This window comes from Sarcophilus harrisii, chromosome 4, assembly GCF_902635505.1.
Source record: "Sarcophilus harrisii chromosome 4, mSarHar1.11, whole genome shotgun sequence".
Taxonomy (NCBI): Eukaryota; Metazoa; Chordata; class Mammalia; order Dasyuromorphia; family Dasyuridae; genus Sarcophilus; species Sarcophilus harrisii.
Genome location: NC_045429.1, coordinates 68,341,500 through 68,363,932, shown reverse-complemented (window position 1 = coordinate 68,363,932; position 22,433 = coordinate 68,341,500). Strand labels below are relative to the sequence as shown.

Here is a 22,433-nt window from a genome sequence, read left to right as displayed (position 1 = left end):
GTGCGCTTGTTCTGCGGAGGGACTTCTTTCAGTTAGCCTTGCTGGGCCACTTAATTCCCCTCTTTAAAATGAAGAGATATTTAGATTTCATGGAGCTCTTTAGAAACTGACATTTCTCTATTGTGAAATTAAAGAGTAATTTCTGCTTCATTAGCAGTTGGTAATTTCGGCTCTTTTTTTTTTTTCCTCTTTTAATCTGAGGAGTTACCCCAAATAAGCTTATTTTAGATATCATTCTATAATTCCTAAATTTAGTTTACTATGAATCAAGCACTTATTAAGTACTGAATCTGCGCCAGAAATTAGAATGCAAAATCTTTAAAACTAGGTAGAAGCAAAGTAATAAATAATATACATAGCATTCTCCTCATACTTAACAAGAACCACTTTGAAATCCCCACGATTACCACAGGTAGTCCTAATTGGTGAAAAACCTGATGTCTTTCAAAAAAAAATTAAGGACCCAGTAACGAATACTAGTCTAACATCTCTTTGAGGTCAGGGAAGATTTAGTGAATGAATAAGAAAGAACTTAATAGTTTTGTGTAGAGGGGTGACAAATACTTGAGCATGCTTTGAAATTAAGGAATTTAAAGTCCTTACAGTCTTATTTGAACTACTCTTGGTACATATGAACTTCAGTATCTCAAATTTTGTTTAAATGATCACAAAATCAAGAATTGATACTTAAAAGCTTGCTGTTATTTGATTTTTATCATAAAATATAGATGCTAATTACAGCATTGGTAAAGGATATTCTTTGTATTAGGTAACACCATACAGAGATGTAATAGTGCTTTTAAAAAACAATAATTTTTTTTTACATGTTTGGTATGAACACTGGTCTGCAGTAAAATAGAGCAAAAGTCAAAAAGAGGAAGAATACTAAGGAAGAAATAGCTCTTTATGGCCTTTTGCTTTTTACTGTCATCAAGAGAAGGGAAAGTGAAAGTGATCTGTTTTAGCTTAAGGGACATCCTTGAGACCACATTTGTTTTGCTGCTTTTAAGATTGTTTAAAAGCATAGGGTGAGTTGTTAATTAGCATCTCTCTTAATAGGAGTATAGTATTTACATAAAAAAACCACTGTTGCTACTTAGTTGGCTGTATAATACTATTAAATTATATTGTCTACAATAAATCATATGCTATAATGAATAGACATTGTCATTAGAGCCCTCAAAGGGCCTCATTTTTTTTAAAGGATAGATTAATATGAACAAAAATAATAGAGACATGAAAAACTTACCTTTGGGCCCTTTTTGTTGTGGAGGGTATTTGTTTAATTTCTTTTGTGTATGGTGTAGAAAGGAAGGGGTTCATCTACTTAATAGTACTTAATGGTGCACTGCTAAAAATAGATCAAGAATGACTTCCCCAAAGAAATGAATTTTTTTAAAAAAAGAAAAGGCATAGGCAATTTTAGACAGAGGTTTGCTTGTTTGTGATCTTGGTCTATCTGAGAGGACCATTTATATCCTGGCCCCTCCTCTGTTTGTGAGGTGGCAGCAGAAGCTACAGATACCTAACAACATAGACATTTCACCCAGCAACCCTTCAAAGCTCAACCTAGAGAAGAGTTTTATGACAGCTGTCCCACTGTGGAATTGACTTATCTTCAGGAGTGAAATCCCTATTGGGATGATAGATTTAGAGCTGGAAAAGACTTCAGAAGCCATCTAATCCTACCCCTTATTTTACAGATAAGGAAACAGGCCCAGAGAGAGAGATCAAGTGACTTGAAGGTTTACAGGTAATCAGAGATGAGATTTGATCCTTCAGCCTCTGATTCCAGAGCTAATGCAATTCGTGTATTCTAGTGCAGAATTTATCTCTTAGTTTGTAGAAGGGATTCATTCCTTCATGTCAGATTAGTTTAACACCAGCATAAACTTTTGTCATTTCAGTTACCAGTCTCTGAAAATTACTGTAACAACCTTTAACAAGGGTTTGGCTAGATCTGTAGTTCTCTGTTGGGAAAGACTGCAACCCTGTAAACTGGCAAGAATTACAGATCCCATTGTATTCTGTGGCTAGCCAATCCCTTGCTAGGGGTTGTTTGATTACAATAATGAAATTTTTCTTAGTAAAGTGCCTAGAATGTTATGGAGAAAAATCTTGTCTTTTAAAACTTCAAATCTTTATTCAATGCTAATTCCATTCTGAACTTCTGTGTGGGGGAATTACCCCCTCCTCAGTCATTTAGGTTCAAAACCTTGTCCTGTTCATTCTTTATTCCTTATTCTTGTTGCTCAAATTCAGTCTATCAAATTTTATCATTTCTACTTTTATGACTTCTCTCATACATTCTATTCTCTCTACTCATTTCTCTACCCATACAGCCAGAACTTCAGTTCAAGTCTTTCCTAATTCCAGTCTATCTTCAATCAGCCGCTGGAACCTAATTCTGACACAGCCTTGAATTCTGTGGCTCTCTATTTCAAGATGAAATGAAAGACTTCACTTTAGCTTTTAAAGCTTTTCAAAATCTGCCTTATTCCCCTTTAAATTTTTAAACTTTACTCAATTCTACACCCAGTGTAAATTAGCTGAGTTTTCAGTTCTTGCTCCTGGTTCTTTGCTAACTTCTTTTTGGAACTTAGCCAGCTGTTTTTAGCAATAAATCTTTGCTTCTTAACTAGGAGACAAACTGAGTTTGGGAATTCTTTTGCCATATCTGCGACACTAACCTGAGGACCTTAACCTTGTTGGGGTATCTTCTGCCTCAATATTACCTGTAGTCCATGTTCTAATATCATACTGTCTAGCAATAATAGCCAATGACCTTTGATCCCTCTGTTCTCTCCAGCTGCTACTATCCCATCTTTGTGTAGCAGACATAATTTGACATTATATAGTGAGATCATTGGCTTCAATTATAAATATGTTAGTATAAGAAATTTTATAGAGTCAGTTTTAGTAACTCAGAATTTTTTTTTAAATTTATTTTTTGGGGTAGAGTTTAGGATCTGAACTGCCTCCCTCTCTTTCCACCTCAAGTTGAAAAGACCACTGTTTAACACAATGCTGTGGATAAGTTCACTTGCCTTGGCAACATACTTTCTAGGGATGTCCACATTGATAATGAGATTGACACATATTGCCAGAGCTAGCTCAGTGTTTGAGAGGTTTGGAAAGAAAATGTAGGAGAGGAAAGGTCTAATGACTGACAAATACACTGAAAGTCTACAGAACCTTTGTGCTGACTTCATTATTGGAAGCCTGTGAAACCTGGACATTATACCAACATCATGCCAGTAAACTGACTTACTTCCATTTGAATTGTCTTAGGAAGATTCTGAAGATCACCTGGTAGGATAAAGATACCAAATAATGAGATGAGGTCTTTTCTCAAACTAAACTGCCAAGCATACTGCAGACAGCACAGCTCCCTTGGGCTGGCTACATTGTTTGAATGCCAGATATACACTTGTCAAAAAAGACTATTTATGGACAACTCACACGATAAGGTGATCAAAAAAAGTGATTTAAGGACACTCTCAAGGAGTCTCTTGAAAACTTTAGAATTGATTATATGACATAGGAGAAACTGGCACAAGACGATCTAGTATGATGACATCAAAGGTGCTGTGCTTTATGAATAAAATAGAATTGAATTAGCTCAGAAGAAACATGAGATGTGTAAAGTTAGAGAAGCCACCCCATTATTCATTGGAACTATTTGTGTCCGACCTGTGGCAGAGTATTCTGAGCTCGTATTGGTTTGGTCAGCCACAGTTGGACACACTGTAACTATTCTTAAAATAGTGATGTCATTTTGATTCTCTTTGAGAATGGACAACAATCTATCCTTATAAACACACATATACATATATGTACATATGTATGTAAAACTATATTATCAATTTTGCTGGAGACGAATAACTTCTTCCTTAATAGGTCCTTTATAGTTGGTTTGAGTATTTATAAAACTTAGAATAACTATGACTAAATTTACATATGAACTTAATTATTCATAGTTTTTCTTCACACAACGTTGCTATTATTGCATTCAACATTCTTTTGGTTCTGCTTATTTTATTCTTGATTATGTCTTGTAAACTTTCCCATGTTTTTAACTGTTCATCATTTGTTACAACACAGTGATTTCCTATTATAATCATAACACTACTTGTTTAGCCATTCTGCAGTTGATGGGCATCCTCTTCATTTCCAGTTTTATGTCACCACAAAGAGAGCTGCTATAAATATTTTAAAATATGGAGGTTCTATTTCTTTTTCTTTTCCTTTGATCACCTTGAGAGACAGGCTTAATAGTTGTATTCCTGGGTCAAAGGGTAAACAGTTTTATAACTCTTGCATATAATTCTAGTTGCTCTTCCAAATGGTTAGATTAGTTAATAGTTCCATCTCAAAATAGTTTTAGTTTGCATTTCTCTAATGATTTAGGGCATTTTTTCATGGGATTACATAAAACTTTTATTTCTTCATCAGAAAACTGCCTATTTATATTTTTTGATCATATTTGACTCATTGTATATTTGACAAAATTTTCCATTTTAGATATATATCTAATATATATACATAATCTACTATGTATATATATATATTAGATATATATATCTCTATTGCTGAGACTATAACATTCCTTTTCCCCCAATTTTCTGCTCTTCTTCCAGTCTTGGCTAGATTGGTTTTATTTTTACGAAACCTTTTATATTTAATGTAATCAAAAATATTCATTTTATATCACACGCTCTCTATCTCTTATTTATTCATAAGTTTTTCTATCCATAAGTTAATAGTTAAACATATTCCCTGTTCTTTAATGATCATATTTCCCTTTTTATTATCTAGATTATATATCCATTTTTATCTTGGTAAATAGCATAATACATTGGTCTGTATCTAATTTTTGCCAGACAACTTTTTGTTTTTCCCAACAAATTTTTTTTTTTAATACCAAATAATGAATTCTTATTCCATGAGCTTAAATCTTTACATTTGTCAAATGTAAGGTTACTGTAATCATTTCCCACTGCTTATTATATGTCTACTCTGTTCTACAGATCTATTTTTTATTTCTTCACTAGTAACAGATAGTTTTAATAATTACTGTTTTATAATACAATTAAAGATCTGGTACTGTTAAAACTTCTTTCCTGTACATAAAAAAAAAAAAAAAAAGATTCCTTTGATATTCTTGACCTTTTGTTCTTCCAAATGAATTGTTATTTTTTCTAGCTCAATAAAATAATTTTTTGGTGATTTAATTGGGATAACATTGAATAAGATTGTGAGTAGATCCTGTCATTTTTTTAAAATAGCTTTTTATTTACGAGTTATATGCATGGGTAATTTTATAGCATTGACAATTGCCAAACCTTTTGTTCCAATTTTTCCCCTCCTTCCCCTCACCCCCTCCCCTAGATGGCAGGATGACCAATACATGTTAAATATATTAAAGTATAAATTAAATATAAAATAAGTATACATGTCCAAACCATTATTTTGCTGTACAAAAAGAATTGGACTCTGAAATATTGTACAATTAGCCTGTGAAGGAAATAAAAAAATGCAGGCAGGTAAAAATATAGGGATTGGGAATTCAATGTAATGGTTCTTAGTCATCTCCCAGAGTTCTTTTGCTGGGTGTAGCTGATTCAGTTCGTTACTGCTCCATTGGAACTGATTTGGTTCATCTCATTGCTGAAGACGGCCAGGTCCATCAGAAATGATCATCATATAGTATTGTTGTTGAAGTATATAATGATCTCCTGGTCCTGCTCATTTCACTCAGCATGAGTTCGTGTAAGTCTCTCCAGGCCTTTCTGAAATCATCCTGTTGGTCATTTCTTATAGAACAATAATATTCCATAATATTCATATACCACAATTTATTCAGCCATTCTCCAATTGATGGGCATCCACTCAGTTTCCAGTTTCTGGCCACTACAAATTGTAGAGGGCTGCCACAAAACATTCTTGCACATACAGGTTCCTTTCCCTTCTTTAAGATCTCTTTGGGATATAAGCCCAGTAAGAACTGTCATTTTTAAAATTGGTTCTGACTACCCATGGACAATTAATACTTCTCTACTTATTTAAATCTGACTTTATTTTTATAAAATGTTTTATAATTATGTTCATATAGTTCCGGATTTCTCTTGTGGGTATAATCTCAGGTATTTTCTGCTGGTCCATGTTTATTATAAGTAGGGTATTGCTATCTTTTTTGGGCTACAAAATGGATCTTGATTTTTAAAGTAATAGTTTTTTTTTTTCAAAATACATGCAAAGATAGTTTTCAACATTCATTCTTGCAAAACCTCATGTTCCAAATTTTTCTTCCTCCTTCTCCCCTTCCCCTAGACAGCAATATAGATTAATGTGTGTGATTCTTATAAACATATTTCCACGTTTATCATGCTGAGCAAGAAAAATCAGATCAAAGGGGAAAAGAGAAAGAAAGAAAAAAAAAGCAAACAACAAAGGTGAAAATACTATATACTATGATCCACATTCAGTTTCCATAGACTTCTCTCTGGATCGGGAAAGCTCTTTCCATCACATGTCTATTGTGTTTGTTTGTTTGTTTGTTTTTTGCTGAGGCAATTGGGTTAAGTGACTTGCCCAGTGTCACACAGCTAGCAAGTGTTAAGTATCTGAGATCACATTTGAACTCAGGTCCTCCTGACTTCAGGGCTTAGTGCTTTATCCACAGGGCCACCCACCTGCCCCCACAAGTCTATTGTTAAAAAGAACCAAGTTCATCAAGTTGATAATCCTAAAATCTTTTGTGTTTAATGTTCTTTTGGTTCTACTCAGTTCATTCAGCATTAATTCACTTAAGTCTTCCCAGACTTTTCCATAATCAGCTTGCCCATCATTTTTTATAGAACAATAATATTCCATTACATTCATATGTCATAACTTTAAATAGGATATTTCATTTACATCTCTACTTGCAAGGTTTTGTTGGTTATACAGTAATTCAGAAAACTTAAGTGGAAGATGAACTGAGCTAATTTTAGTCTTCTTTCTTTTTTTATTTCAAGGTGGTTGACACTTTATTTTACATGAATAAAGTTATACATTATTGAAAATTTAGCTACAATTAAGTAAATCATATTGATAGCATCTCTTATATTAAAAAGGAATTTAGCTTTCTGTCTTGCTGATTTACCAGCATAGTTCTTTAAAAAACTCTTTATTCCTAATGCCTTAAGTTCTTAATAACCTATACTTATGTTTTTTTGAATTTCTGATCCAATCTGTCAGACTGGAATTGCTGCCTCAAAAAATGCAAGTGTCCACCAAATTGCCTAATACAGTCTTTTGTTCCAGTGCTAATTATCTACCTTTCCTTATGGATGCTATATATTCTTAATTATAGTTATTATAATGGATATGTAATGCTTTGAGGTTCATAGCTTTCTTCACAACAACACAACAATTGAGCAGTTCAGTGCCAATGTTATTATCCCCATTTTGTAGATAGAGATCGAGGCTCTCAGGGGGAGTGTCGAGCATGATCTACCTAGTAAGTTAGTCACTTGAAGTAAATGGGATTGTTTATCCTGGAAAAGAAAAGACTTGAGAGTAAGCAGGGAGAAGAATGTTATAGCTATATTCAAGGATTCCAGGGAAAGAACTGGGAGCAACAGATAAAAAAAAGTAAAAGGGAAAATTGGACTTTTGCATTAGGAAAATTTTCATAAAAATTATCCAAAATTATACATCAGAATATAAGTTCTTCCTTCATTGGGAGCTTTCAAGGGATCCTTTTTTGTATTTGGATTGGGCTAGATCTCTTCAAGCTCTGAAATGCTGTGATTCTATACATTTAAAGTGACCAGAATAATTTAGAGGACTTACTTTATAGGTTGGGAGATAGTTTAAAAATTGCTAATAGTTAGGTTTGCAAAAGCACTTTACTTTGATTTTGCATATAAACTCTTGATCCTCACTACACCCCTGAGAGGTAAGTGCTATTATTATTCTAGAACTGAGGCTGAGAGGAGTGTTGGGACTTGTTGGAGAGGGAGGGGAAGTGCCCCTCTGTTAATAAAAGGATTAATGTCAACTATCAGATGTCAGCAAAAGATGGGAGCATATCTTTAGAATTTTCACAATTTTCTGAAAATAAGAATTTTGATGTGCTACTTACCAAAACAAAATGTGGCATGTATGTGTTGGTCATAAGTTGTAACTTGTAGTAACATAAACTTCCTTATAGGAAGGGTAGAAAAAACTACTACTCCCAGCATCCCACGAGAGGCCTTTTCCCTGGGGCAGAGTTCGCAGTCTGACTGGGAAGGATTTGAAGCCACGGGTGTGTATACCTGTTTTTCCTGTCCGGGTTGAAAACTGAAAAGTTTCATGCCTTAGGAATTTGATTATTGAAGTGGGCTTTGATTCAAAATCCACTATTAAGAACGTTTTTCCTCTCATCAAGGATCTATGAGTAAGTAAATTCAATTTTTTAATTTGGAACAGAAAAAGAGTTTAGATAATTAATCTTTAAGTCCTAGCTGAAACCATTTTGTGATTAAAATTAATATTCAGCTTCACATTGTTTCGTTTTCCAAAATGCTTGCTTTTCACTAGTTTCCTTTTACTAATCCCTTCCCTTCTCAAAAAAAAAAAAAAAAAATCGACCAAATAAGGAAAAATTTATCATTTTGTGTTTTGGTGGAAAGGTGTTAAAAAAAAGGGAAATTCTTATAAAATTTAATATTTTTTAGAGAATGAATTAGAAATCTAGCCCTTGGGTCTGGTTGAAACCCTATTCAGTTTAGCTATATAGTAAAATTAAGAGTAGTGAAAAGTTGAAGCCAGAACTTCAGGATGAAGTTCTCTCAAGCATTTAAGAGTTGGGAAGGAGCAAAGTTTGAAGCTTCTGGACACGTCGGTTCTCCAATGCATCTAACACTTTGATTATGTAATATAAATGTGCAGGACCTTCTTTTCTCTTCAAATCACAGAAAGTTACCCTGCCCTCCTTCCTTACACATGATATTTAGAATGATTTGCATTGTATCCGTCAGTAAGTATTAACTACCTACTATTTAACCGGTACTATACAAAGCAGTGGAAATACTTATGAAAATGAATCCAGTCCTGCTTTCCTACTAGTACAGTGTTTGTTTTTTTTTTTTTTTTTTTTATTTTTGCAAGTGCATCACTATTTTATTTTTTTTTTTTTTTTTTTATTTAATAGCCTTTAATTTAATTTACAGGATATATATACATGGGTAACTTTACAGCATTAACAATTGCCAAACCTCTTGTTCCAATTTTTCACCTCTTACCCACCCCACCCTCCCTAAATGGCAGGATGACCAGTAGATGTTAAATATATTAAAATATAACTTAGATACACAATAAGTATACATGACCACAACATTATTTTGCTTAGTACAGTGTTTGTTGAACTGATATTATTTGAATTATTTAAAATTCGGCTGTAACCGTTCTTTCTGTTATCAGAAATGTTGAATTGTGAAACTTTTTTTTTTTTTTTCACCAGACCTCTGGTGTCATCTGTATTAGTTCCCAGTGAGGAAATCTTTCTAATCAAGCAGAACAGGTTGCTTAAGCGACTTCCCCAGAATCATATATGTATGTGTGTAAAAGGCAGGACTTGAACCCAAGTCTTAGAGGTCATCACACTCTCAAAACTTTATATTTTTACTTTGTATTGTTAACTAAAATGGAGCCTCCTACCCAGACAGACATCTTTAATGTTGTTTCAATTCTTATGTTAATAATAAAATAATAATCATAACAATAATAGTAGTAATGCCTCAACTTATTTTCTAAATTCTCTTAAAATTAAATTTGAAGCCTCTAACCTAATATTTTTTTAAATGTACCTTATTAGTAAATAAATAACCCATTGGGGTAATAAAAATTAAATTACCTAATAGTAGGAGAAAAAAAAACATTTTTTAAATCTCACTTAATTCTTGGGACATTCCAATGTATTCTAAATACTTTGAGGAAACAAAGGTTCGAAACATGGGGTAAAATGTTTATAGGGAAACACGTACTCCTTGGTAAGTATGGTAGTAGGCAGATCTGAATTTGATGACCAGTTACTCTGTGAATTTATCATGTAGCCTTTGATCAGGTGAGTCACAGATTCTTATTTACTTGACTTTGTAATGTAGAGATAATAGCACTGGCCCGAAGAGTTTTGCTCTGTAATTGGCAGCAGGGTAGAAAGAGCGTTGGCCTTGGATTAAGAACCTGTGATATAAGTTTCCACGTGGATAATAAAATGGCTGTAAGAATTTGAACTTAAGCTTCAGATTCCAAATGCTTTTTCTTTTATATCCCTGTGCCTTGATAGTTGTCAAAATATGAGTAGAGTCAAACTAAGAACGCTTTCAAAGGATTACATATACAAAGCTTACTAGGGAAACTCCTAAAAATGAAATGTAATATTATGGACTAGGAAAGTCTTGAAAATTAAAAATACCATAAAAGAAATAAATATACACACATATATCATATACATTTAAAAAATTTGAATTCCAAATTCTTTTTCCTTCCACACTAATTTTTTATCCATTGAGAAGGCAAGCAATATGATGCCCATTATACATCTGAAGTTTTGTGAAACATTTTCATATTAGCTAAGTTGATGGGGGGGAGGGAAGGAAAGGTAAGAAAAATAAGTGAAAAAAATATGTTTAAATATGTAGTCAAAGTTAATCAGTTCACTTCCTTCATATGGATAATATTTTTCATCATGAGTGCTTTGCAGTTGTTATGGATCATTATATTGATCAGAGTAGCTAAATCTTTCATAGTTGATTATCTTTGTAATATTGCTTTTACTGTGTAGAATTTCTCCTTGTTCTGTTCATTTCACTTTGTTATCTGGATGTTTATATAAATCTACTCAGGTTTTTCTGAAGCCATGCCCCTTGTCATTTCTTTTAGCACAATAGTATATCATCCCAATTATTTATTACAACTTATTTAGTCGTTCTCCAATTGATAGGCATCCCCTCAATTTCCAATTTTTTTGCTATCATAAAAAGAACTTGTAAATCTTTTTATACACATGAATCTTTTTCTTTTTTCTTTGATCTTTTTAGGATATAGACCTAGTGGTGCTATTGCTGTAGGAAACCTTATAAATGAGAAGTCCAAAGTTTTACAAAAGTTTTCTGTATCATATGAAAATTTAGCTGATTGAAATTGCCCAGGGGAAGTTTCTTTTATCTTCTGACTGTCAGAAACTGCAAATTATTATTACCAGTAAAAAATCCAGTGGATTTTTCTTTTAATAAAGTAATTGTATAATTTCTATTTATGAAAAAGCAAATGGTGAAGAAAGGTAATGATGTTAGGTGAGGGAAAAGTACAGAAGACATAATCTCTGACTTCTCAGAACTGATAATTCTAATCCAATTAAACCTGAAAATTTGACTAAGTATTAAGAGAAGAAATGTTTTGTGTTCTGATGTCAAAATATGATCTTCTTTTGAGCTATACTTATTTTGTGATACAGGTTTAGGAAAGATCCTTCAAAAAAGCCTAGGGTTTGTGCTTTTTTCATATTCAGTACTGTTAAGATTGTGTGGGAATGTCAGCAGGATGGCTTTTCTATCAATATCCCTGAACTACCAATTAAATTACAAATAGTGATTCTTGGTACTAATTTTGGTCTAAATTGAGCCTTTCAGCTATAGATACTTTTGAAAGTAAGTTTTATTGATGACTTCCATTTTTATGTCACATTTTCAGATAAGCCCCTCTTCTCCCCTCCAACCTTAATCCCTCCTTTGTAACAAAGAAAAAGTTGAGGAAAATCAACTCAGTAAACACCTCTGAGATGCTTATATACAACATTCTGAAACTGTGGTCCCAAACCGCAAATGAATGGAGAGAGATCATCTCTCCTCCATGAAATCATTACTTCTAATTAGAGTCTGGCTTCTTTTTAACATTCTTTCCATTTTTATTATTGTATTCATGGTACAATTAGTCATCTATGTTCTACTTATTAGGTTTTGTTTCAGTTCATATTAGTCTTCCCATGTTTCTCTGAATTCCTTTAGAAGGCAGAACCAGGAATAATGGTTGGAAGATTCAAAGAAGGAAATTCATGGCAGGAAAACATCCTAAGGTTCAAAGGCCTATAAGTTGAATAGGGGTGGGAGAAGGTATCTTGGGAAATAAGTTCGTGTTCCATTAGAAGTCTCTGAGCAGAGACTGGATTACCACTTCTCAGGTATGTTATAGAGAAGATTCCTTTTTGGTTACGATTGGACTTTGAGATCCCTTCTAAATATATTTGGAAATTTTGTGATTCAGATGAACAGTAATGATTGTGTCGATCCATGTGAACTAGGGGAAGAGGATTGAAGAATCTATATTGTACTGAATACAAATAATATTTTAGCAATGATTTTCTTTTTATTTTAATTCAATTTCAGCATTTTTAGAATTCATTTAAAAACGTTAATGTTTGTATAGCTTCTTTCAGAGATAGGCTTACAACATGCTCCATCATCTTTGACATAGGAATATCTTTATTTATAATAGTTGGCAGTGATATGGTTATTTTTAGTTATGTTTATGACCTCATTCCCATGATAGCTGGATGATTTTTGTCCCACTGTTCTCCCAAATATTTCATAGTGGAAATAAATCTTTAAAAAAATTTAAAACTTAATAATTAATTAATTGTTTTCATATTATGCCTATTTACGAGGCATTATACAAGCTATTGAAGGAAGTGCAGAGATAAATAATACGCTGGCTCTACTCACAAGGAGTTTACAACCAAGTAGGAGAGATGAAGCATATTTGCAAATAATTGTAATACAAAATAAATATGAAAAATTCAGACTGCTAAGAGACTTCAACAGTGGAATCACTTTCATTTAGGAGAGTAGGAGGGGGTCACTAAAGATTTCATAGAAGGAATGGGATTTGAGTAGGGTTGTAAAGGATATACATACACATATATACTATATACATATATATAGTTTCAAAAGGAAGTACAATGAGGAGAGAGGATATAAGCACAAGAAATGCAAATGTTTTACTACAATTTTGTTTTTTTCCATCATGTGCATAGAAACTCATTAATTTATTTCATGTTTGCATTAATCTACTTTATTTTTGTGTTTGCCTTAAGGTACTCTGAGGCCTGGACTTTGGGTCCAGGGAGGCATGAACTTAGTAAGATTGAGAGAGTTGTTTCTGAACAAAATAAAAGAAACCAAGATATCATCATAAGGAAAACCTGGGAGTGAAACTGATTACATTACATCCAGAAAAGAGAGGGGGGACAAAAATGACCGACAATGGATATAGAAATCCTCAAGAAGGTATGTCCGATCCTTGTGGTACTGAAATCAGAGACTCATGGTCTGTATTCTAGGAAACGAGATGCATTAAAACAGAAAATTACTTTCTATTAAGCACATTTTAAAAAAAAATTTGGAGAAAATGGTTGAGTTAGTTTCTCTAGTTTGGTATAGGTTAATTAGCTGTGCCTACTATTATTTAAATTTTGTTGAACATCAAAATGATAGTAAGCACATGATAGTTAATGTATGGGGTAGCTGATATAAGACCAACCTTGGAATCATGAACACTTAAGGTTTTAAGTCCTGCCTCTGACCCATTTATGTTGTATGACCATGTAGCTAGTCACTCTCAGTACCTCAGGCAACTTTTTAATATTATATGTTACAGAATATGTACATCTTCATTGGTGGAAAGAACATTTAGGAGTTCTCTATACTGTTACATTTCAGGTTCAGGGAAAACAAAAAGAAAATCAAGCATTTTATTAGAATTTAAGATAGAGACATATGTAATTTCTCCTTCTTCCTCTTATCCTCCCTCTCCCTCTCTCCTTCTCTCTTTTCTTCTCCCTCTCTCTCCCCCTCTTTAAGAAGACATGCCCAAATTGGTGATCTATAATTTTAGATAATGATGATATAATTCAGAAATGATAGAGATATTAGAATCTAAAGGGCATTGGGATTTCGTCTAATGGGTGGGCTCTGATCATTTTCATAACCAGGGAAGAAATCTATTAAAAAACTCCAGCCTGCTAATAGACATATAAGAAATAGGTGAAGAGTTTTTCCAGGATAAAAATGATATATTTGATAGGTCACTTATTAAAAGCTTACTAAGTCTGGGGGATAAAAATATGACAAGCAAAATACTCTCTACTAATGGGGAGCTTACATTCTCATGGGAGAAGTTAGTATATTAAATGGAGCAAGAACTGAATGGGGCGGACCTAAGGGGTAGAATCCAGGTTACTAATGGGAAAGAGGTTGAAATAACAAATTGAGAAGGAGGGATGAGGCAAATTGGCCCAGGATGGGCTGTGGATAGATAAAGTAAAAACTCACCTAGTAGTAAAATCAAGAAAACCAGGAATAAAACTTAGGTAATTGGTGATGTAAAGAAAATATGGCTCCTCCAAGCAAAAGTAGAATGACAATAATATTAATATGATGTTTAGGTGACCAATTTTTTAAAAGGCAGAGGAACATTTTCAGTCATTTTCAAGAAAGTAGACTAAATTGTGAATTTTTATCTAAACAGAATGTCAAATGGGAGAGAACTTGGAAGAAGACTCAATAATGCCTCTTCAGTCTCAGGAGGATATAACGGTATCAACTGCCATTGAAGAAATCCAGACTGGATGTCCTGTTTCTGGACTTGAGACAGAGCAGGAGGAAAACCAAGATGATCCATCCAGTAATAAACAAGGGGATCCTCACAATTCAGAAGGATTGTGTGAAAAAGTGTTGGATCAAAACACTAACAATTCTCTAAGTGAAAAGGAAAGTCTGTCCCTTCCCCAGGAGAACATTTCTGCTGTTCTCAGAGAAGATAATGAAAAATCTAGGACTTCACAGGAGCTTAATACTGATCAAAAGTTTCCAGACACTGCGGAAACCCAGAGCTCAGTTCCTGCTAAAGAAGCATTAGAGACTGAGGTTATGGTGAGGAAACGATTTGCAGTACAAGGTAAGAAAAAAAAAATCCAGTCAAGTGAAGTAGCTAATCTACATTTTTAAAAACATACTAATTCTATTACTGTTAACATGATTTGAGTTAGTACCCAAGCTGTCTCAAAACCCCTATCATTGGTGCTGTGTCTGTACCTACCTACATCTCTTCTCAATTGCTGACTAGTTAAGCTGTTCCTCACACATGACTTTCCAACTTCTGTGCCTTTGGATAGGTTGACCCCCAGGACTGGAATGCATTCCTTCTTTATTTTACTTAGCCTATTAAAATCTCCTCCTACTTTAGTTTTATTCAAAGCTCAGTTCAAATACTATCACCTTTATGAGATCTTTCCAAGTCCTCTGAATTGTTGTAACACCCCACCACCCAAAAAATTACTTTTGTATTTATTCCAATTTTTGTGTGTGGGAAAAACTTGTAAAATATAACAATCCCATTTATGTACAAGCACCCAGAAAAAAAAAATTCAATACAGTTTTCAGTTTATTCTTAACTTTGGGGATTTTTCCCTTGATCCTTGTCTCATCAGAGGGAGGCAGCCTCCCTGTTAATTTTGCCTCCTACATGTGTCTCAAGTTAAATTGTTTAGTTGTGCCTGTATTTCTCCCTCTAGAAGACCAATAGCCTGGTGGTAAGAATGCATCTTAATCTACCAGTAAGCAGAAAGAACTGATGTAGAACTTTTGCCTCCATGGGTAAAAACTGATTGGGACTTTGTCATTTACTTTGGGATCTATTTGTTAATGTGAGTTATTGGGTACATAAATTATCTATTAGCCAGAAATTAAATTTTGTTTACAACATCATGTAGCAGAAGCAGCACTGGAAAAGAAAGGAGTCAGGATACCTGAATTCTAGGTCTGATTCTGCAGCAATTTGAATCATCATCTTAAATCATTTTTCACCCTCTGTGGACCTGATATACCCGATCCAGAGGTTATGGAGATTGGAGTAAGGCACCTTGTAAAGTTAATTCCAGTTCAATATTAGTTTAATCAATCAATTAACTTTTTATTAAGGTTTACTGTATGTCAGTCCCTCTGTTAAAAATTGGGGAGACAAAGACAAAAAGGAAATAGTCTGGGTCCTCAGGTAGATTCTATTCTGGCAGGAGTGACAAACCATCTCTCTATACATATATTCATATGTGTGAAGTGATAGAGTTATTGGAGGAAGGGCCTGGAACTGGGAGACTAGCGGGTGGCATTTAAGCTTAGCTTTAGATGAAACTAAACCAGGTATTTGGGGAGGCTGGCTTGAGGAGAAGGGAAGCCTTCTAGGCTTAGGGAGATGAGATGTCATGTGGGAAGGACATATTAAGAAGGATAGTATGAGTAGGCTGTAGTGTAGATGAATGAAAAAAGTTCGGAAAGGTAGGCCAGAGCTAGATTGGGAAGGCTTTAATGCTGAACAAAGAAGATTGTAGATTGTATTTTTACCTACAGCTAATAAGCCATTTTGGTGGTCTGTTAAGCTGGAGAGCTACAAAGTCTGGTGTGGTGGGGAATTGCTTTTGTAGAAAATGGATTTCAGAAAGGAGAGACTTTGAAGGAAAGCCAATTAGGAGACTAGCAGTACTAAGCCAAAGGACCTAAAGGGGATGGTTAGCTGTATGCCTGGAGAAAAAGGGTTTTTTTTAGGATGGAAAGACCCAAATGTGAGACTCAAAGGTAGTCTTATAGTTACATATAACTCTCAAGATACTTTTGTAGTCTCTTATTAAACAAAAGAGCCTCATGACTATGTCCTATAGAATTCATATAATGTAAAATTCTAATACAGAAATTCAGAATCTTGAAGAACTTTAGGTTTTTGATGACTTAAGAGCCAGGATGTGTCTGTCTTTTGGTGGTAGTGATTCACTTTCAAATATTTAATAAATTTTTATTTCTTTATATTTTTCAAACTGCTTTTGTACTTTTGTACTTTTTCCTTGTACTTTTAAGATCTTCTTTTCTATCATGACAACTATTACATTTATTTCTCAGGACAATTTCATACTCAACTCAGATTCTTAGAATTGGCTTCATGGTCTTGTTTTAGGTTATTACTGCAGTATCTTATACTGAAAGGAATTTAAAAATCTTTGGATACAGTGTCCTATTCCCTTATGAGGTAATGAGTTCACTTCACTTTCCAGTTACTAATTGTATTCCCCCTGATTGGAAGGAAAATAATGTCAAGTCTTAAAGAAAACTGAGAGTTAGAAGAAAAATAACTTTTCATTTTAGATCTATACTGTTACAAAGTATAAAAAATCCCTTGTGGAAACTAATCTTTTAGTCAATGATAGTTAGATAGCTAGTAGAATCCTTTTAGTGATATGTTATGTTTTTCTTCTTTTGTTCCTAGAGGTTAAAAGTCATCAGCAAGAACCAGTGGAAACACTCGTACCTGGAGAAACCAAAGAGAGGACCCAGAATGTGGGAAAGAACCTTGAAGAGAGCAAATTAGCTACTTATTCCAAAATTCTAAAAAGTAATTCAAAATATACATTTGCTGGTAAAAAAAAAAAAAAAAGTTGGTACATTAGATAATTGATACATTATTATATTGAGAGCTAGTAAGCAGCTTTGCTGTGTGTAGCGATATGGAAGTTCCCAAAATAGGAAGGAAGTGTCACAAGATAAACTGAATGTAATGTGGTGTTAGTCATTTTTAAAGGCTGGTTGGCATTTTCCTCCTGATCTTTGTGATATTAGATCTTCTCGAGAGGAGAGAGTGGGTGTCTAGGGGACTTTGGGTAGAGAAAAAGTCAAAGGAATTAAGGGACCAGCCAAAAGGGATGTGGGAGGCATTGTCTCCATTGGTTCCTCTTTAAATTTGTCTCATGCTTCCTCTACCTTCTTGCAGGACGCCTCATCTGTCTTTTGGCAGTGTGCCTTTTTGTGGTGGTCATTGTCTCCAGGTGTGGCAGCTTCTCTTCCCAGGCCCAGCGGGTGCCAAGAAACCCCGCTTTGGAAGCCTTCTTGGACCAGTTCAGTCAACTGAAGGACAAGTTTCCAGGCCAGAGTTCTTACCTCTGGCAGCGGGGGCGCAAGTTCCTTCAGAAGCACCTGAATAATTCCAGCCCCACAGAGCCAGCCACTATCATCTTCACAGCTGCTCAGGAGGGCAAGGAGACCTTGAAGTGCCTGAGCCACCACATTGCTGACGCCTACACTTTCTTCCAGAATGTCTCTGCCATCAGGATCGATGGTACTCAGCGTGTCTCTGAGGACAGTGACACTATGAAGCTGCTGGTGGATATTGAGCTAAGCACTGGGTTTGAGGTTGGACATAAAGCCGCCGTGGTCCATCGCTTTGAGTCCCTGCCTGCAGGCTCCACTTTGATTTTCTATAAATATTGTGACCATGAGAATGCAGCCTTCAAGGATGTCGCCCTAGTGCTGACAGTTCTACTAGAAGAGGAGACACTTGACGCAGGTGTGGGTCCACGGGAAACTGAAGAAAAAGTGAGGGATTTGCTTTGGGCTAGGTTCACTAACTCGTCCACTCCCAGCTCCTTCAATCACATGGATTCAGACAAACTGAGCGGCCTGTGGAGTCGCATCTCTCACCTGGTGCTGCCAGTCCAACCAGTCAAGAAGATAGAAGAAAAGGGTTGTCGTCTATAAAGCTAAGCACAGAATTCTATCAAGTATAGGCTTTTACACTAAGGACAACATAGATATGATTGGTCTTTGAAAACTTTTGAGAGAATCACTCTGGAAAGTAGCATATTAATTTTAGGACAAATTTGCACTTTTTAAATCTTTTTACCTCTTGTGAAAGCTTCCTCAATGAAAACTGATGAAATCAATCAGGTCTGAAATGCTGCACAATAATTTTTTTTTTCAATTGAGAGTCCTTTTTAAATATGAATAGATAACATCACAGTTAACTGCATTAGGATAATATTCTTCTAAGGTTTTACTACAGGGTCTTCATTACTCTCTTAAGTGAGAATATAAGAAGGCATCCTCTTATCAGAGAGTTAATATTCTCATTAGAGGAATCTAGTCAAAGACAATAAAGTTTTATTGAAGAAGATAGCACCAGGTAGATTTTCTAAAGTTTAAATGACCAGTATTTTTCAAAGTGAAAACCGACCAAGGACCAGGTTTCCAGGTAGTTGAATTATTGCATCCAGAACTCTGACCATTTAGTGAGCTGTTTGTGATATATTTGATCTCATGATGGGGGTTAGTGTGTCTTTTTTGGGGGGAGTCATGTTTCTGTGTGAAGTTCAGGATAAAAGAAGACACACCAAAGAAATTACAGAGAAAGGTAGTTGAATGTATCAAAGTAGTGTAAGGATCTGGAATTTGTTGAGAAAAAAAAGTCCTGGGGTGAACTGAGGTACATTATTTTTATTTAAAAAGACAATAAGGATTTAGCAAAGTATTTTGGGAAATAAGTATAATGGGAAAATACATAGATTTTTAAATCAAGTCTTTGAGGTTAGGCCCAGTTTGGCAGGAGGTAGCCCAACTTTAGTTTTGTAATTTTCTGACTTAATGATGGAATCTCATCCAAATTGAGGGTAAGATATGATAAAGCATTAGTGGATAATTAATATCCTCATATAATATAAAATATAATATAAAACCGTAAAAAGAAAAAAAGTCAGAAAAAATGATCTAGTGTTTTGTTCCTTCTAATATAAGTAAAACCAATGGTGCCTTGAAGAACTATTACATTGGTCCATAGAAATGAAAACTACTTCAGCTTGTTCTAAGGGAAGAACCAGATTGGTTCTGTTTTGTTAGCACCTGATACTGGGATTTTTTCTTTATTCACTTCAACTTCAATTTTTCATCACCTCCACTTCAAGTTGTGACCTAGAAATGTAAATATTCTTAGTCATTTATTCTTTGCTTTTACTAAAAACACACATAACGATCAAAGTTAATTCTCTCAAGATATTTGTCAAGTTTATGTATTCAGCTTCAAAGACCATTTTAATAAGAGCACTATATTAAGAGATCTTCCATCTTCTTACATAAGGATTATTTTTTAAAGCTTAAGACCATATTTTTAAAACAAAAACTGACCAAAGTCTGTAATCTATTGTAATCTCTTAAATTATTCTCAACAGATTCTTATAAATGCTATTCAGATTTTAAAATAACCTGTTCATACTACTTTATGTTTCATTACTTATATGTTACTTGCTTAGCTTAAAAGAATTGTTTTCTTAGACATATAACAGTACATAATATATGACTTGTAGCTTTAAACTTTTTCATGTATACATCTGAATTAAAAATAAGCAAACATAGAAACCAATCCTTTAATGTTAAGGTTGGAAAAGAAATCTGAAATCACAAATCTTGCCTGTCGATTAAGATTCTTCTTTTATCTTGAGCTTCAGTTTTCATCTAGTGGCTGTTAGTATACTTGCTTGAAACAAACAAACAAACAAAAAAAAAACGGGGACTACTGTCAGATTCATTCAAGAGAAGTTTCTAATATCATTGGTCTAGCATCATTCAGATTACTTTTCAAATGTGCCTTTTCTCTGGTTTATGCTAAAGTTCTAGATCTCAGGTTGTAATGTAACTGATGAAGAGGTCTTAAATTTCCAAATCCCTAGAATGAAGAATTCATTAATTAACCTCATTTCCACTGCCCTTAACCTCTGGCTCTATAATGGTGTTTCTCAAACTTTTAAATTTTTAAAAAAATAAAGAATATAATGTATTAAGCTGTATGAGAGCATGAGAACAAAACCAATAAGTTCTAAAATCCTTGTGTATTCAAAGAATAATTTGTAGATAGTTAGCAAAGAACTATATAACATATATTTATCCCTTCCCTTCCCAAACTGATCCCTTTCTTCCCAAATCATTTCTACTTTGTTTTTCAGTTTCTATTAATCTTTTGGTAAAAAACCGTAAAGTGGTTACTGTAATGCAAGAAACATCCTTATATTCTTTTCGCTTATTGAAAAAGCCAATTTTATCCTCTAGAAAGATGATATTTCTGATTTAAAAAAGGATCTAAGCATTCTGAAGCATTAGGTTTGGAAGCACTGCCATTGAGAAAGGACAAGATGTTGGCCCTCAAACCAAATATATTCAATTATGTAAAATAAGAAAGTGGTATTTGTATTAATATCAAAATTCCTGATATTCCCCAGGTCCTTTCACAATTTCATCATTATGTAAAAGTGGCTGCTTTTGCATTTATTTTTCATGGATGATAAGGAATGTGCCTTATTCAATGTAGTTTGTCATAACCAAAAATAAAATCCAATAATTTATTCTAAATAACTGATTCTTGACTGAGGCTGATGAAATTAATACATTGCAGCTTTCAGGTTATTGTGTTATGCTTTTCATTTGGCAACAGTTGAGTTTAAAAAGAAGAGGCAAAGAATGTTAGATGTATCAAATGATTTTGTAATAATCAGCTTTGTAAGGGCATTTGTGCCTGGAATATACCACTTTTCATTCAGAGACCTTGCTATTTTCATTTAGCATCCCTCAGAGTAATAACTTTCTACCTGCTATTGATCATATTAAATTTAATATGAAATAATTTGTCTATAGTAAGGGTGGGTGATAGCTGTGAGTCTTAAGGGAAATGAGGTGATCTTAATGCAACTAAGAGATGATGGTGAAGGGACATGCCAGTCAGTAGCTCAGATGGAAACTCATATTCAGGGACTACTCTTCAACTTTTCATTTTCAGAAACTCAATTTTATCAGTTCATCCAGTAAGTGATCAAGTTCTAGGAGACTGGATAACATGAACCAGATTTTTTAAAAAGAGATTCATAATTAATAAATTAGAATATCAGTATATTACTTTACAATTGGGATATACCATTTTGGTGACCAAAATAATCATATTTGTGATCCAGAGCTGCTGGTTTTTCTTTTAATAATTCTGGAGAAACTAAATTATTATTAATAGTAATAGCTGATTAGTATAGTAAATTAAAGTTCACAAAGCACTTTTCATACATTATCTCATTTGTTCCTTGCTCTGCTATGAAGCAGGTGTTACATCAATATTCTCCCTTTTACAATTGAGGAAACTGAGACTGAGGAATTAAGAGTCATGGTAAAGTAGAGTCAAAGCCAGTTTTTGTCTTCTTTCAGTTCTCACCTTCTTTCTACCATACCATTGTGAGGCTTTCTATCCAAGTAATGAGAGTTTTTCCACTTTTTACTCTAACATATATTTTCTTAATGATTAGAATACTTGCATTCTTCAGAGAATGTATTGCTTTTCCTTTAGCAATGCCAGATAACTGACAAATTATATTAAATTCTTTTGAAACATTTCTTATGAAGAATGAAACACTTGTTCCTAAATTCTGAGAAAATGTCCTATTTGAGACTTATCATTCCTCTATTCATTGACTACAGGCCTTAAACTTTCTAGGGAATTTTATATTTGTGTAATTTGCTTTAATAATTGTTTTGGTAAATAAAAATACTACATGCTTAGAA

The 22,433-nt window shown here is 33.9% G+C and overlaps 1 protein-coding gene across 2 annotated transcripts; it reads left to right on the top strand.

The window, feature by feature from the left end:
* The first annotated feature begins 1,539 nt into the window (after positions 1 to 1,539).
* Positions 1,540 to 22,433, top strand: TOR1AIP2 (torsin 1A interacting protein 2). Of its 2 annotated transcripts, none has more exons than XM_031936975.1 (5): positions 1,540 to 1,753; positions 13,124 to 13,316; positions 14,557 to 14,985; positions 17,341 to 17,466; positions 17,842 to 22,433. In XM_031936975.1, exons 2-5 carry the CDS (start codon positions 13,283 to 13,285, stop codon positions 18,603 to 18,605), a joined length of 1,353 nt encoding a protein of 450 aa, XP_031792835.1. In that variant the 5' UTR covers positions 1,540 to 1,753; positions 13,124 to 13,282; the 3' UTR covers positions 18,606 to 22,433. The 2 variants fall into 2 exon arrangements, with proteins under 2 accessions (XP_031792835.1, XP_031792834.1); XM_031936974.1 differs by lacking the exon at positions 1,540 to 1,753 and adding an exon at positions 8,193 to 8,428.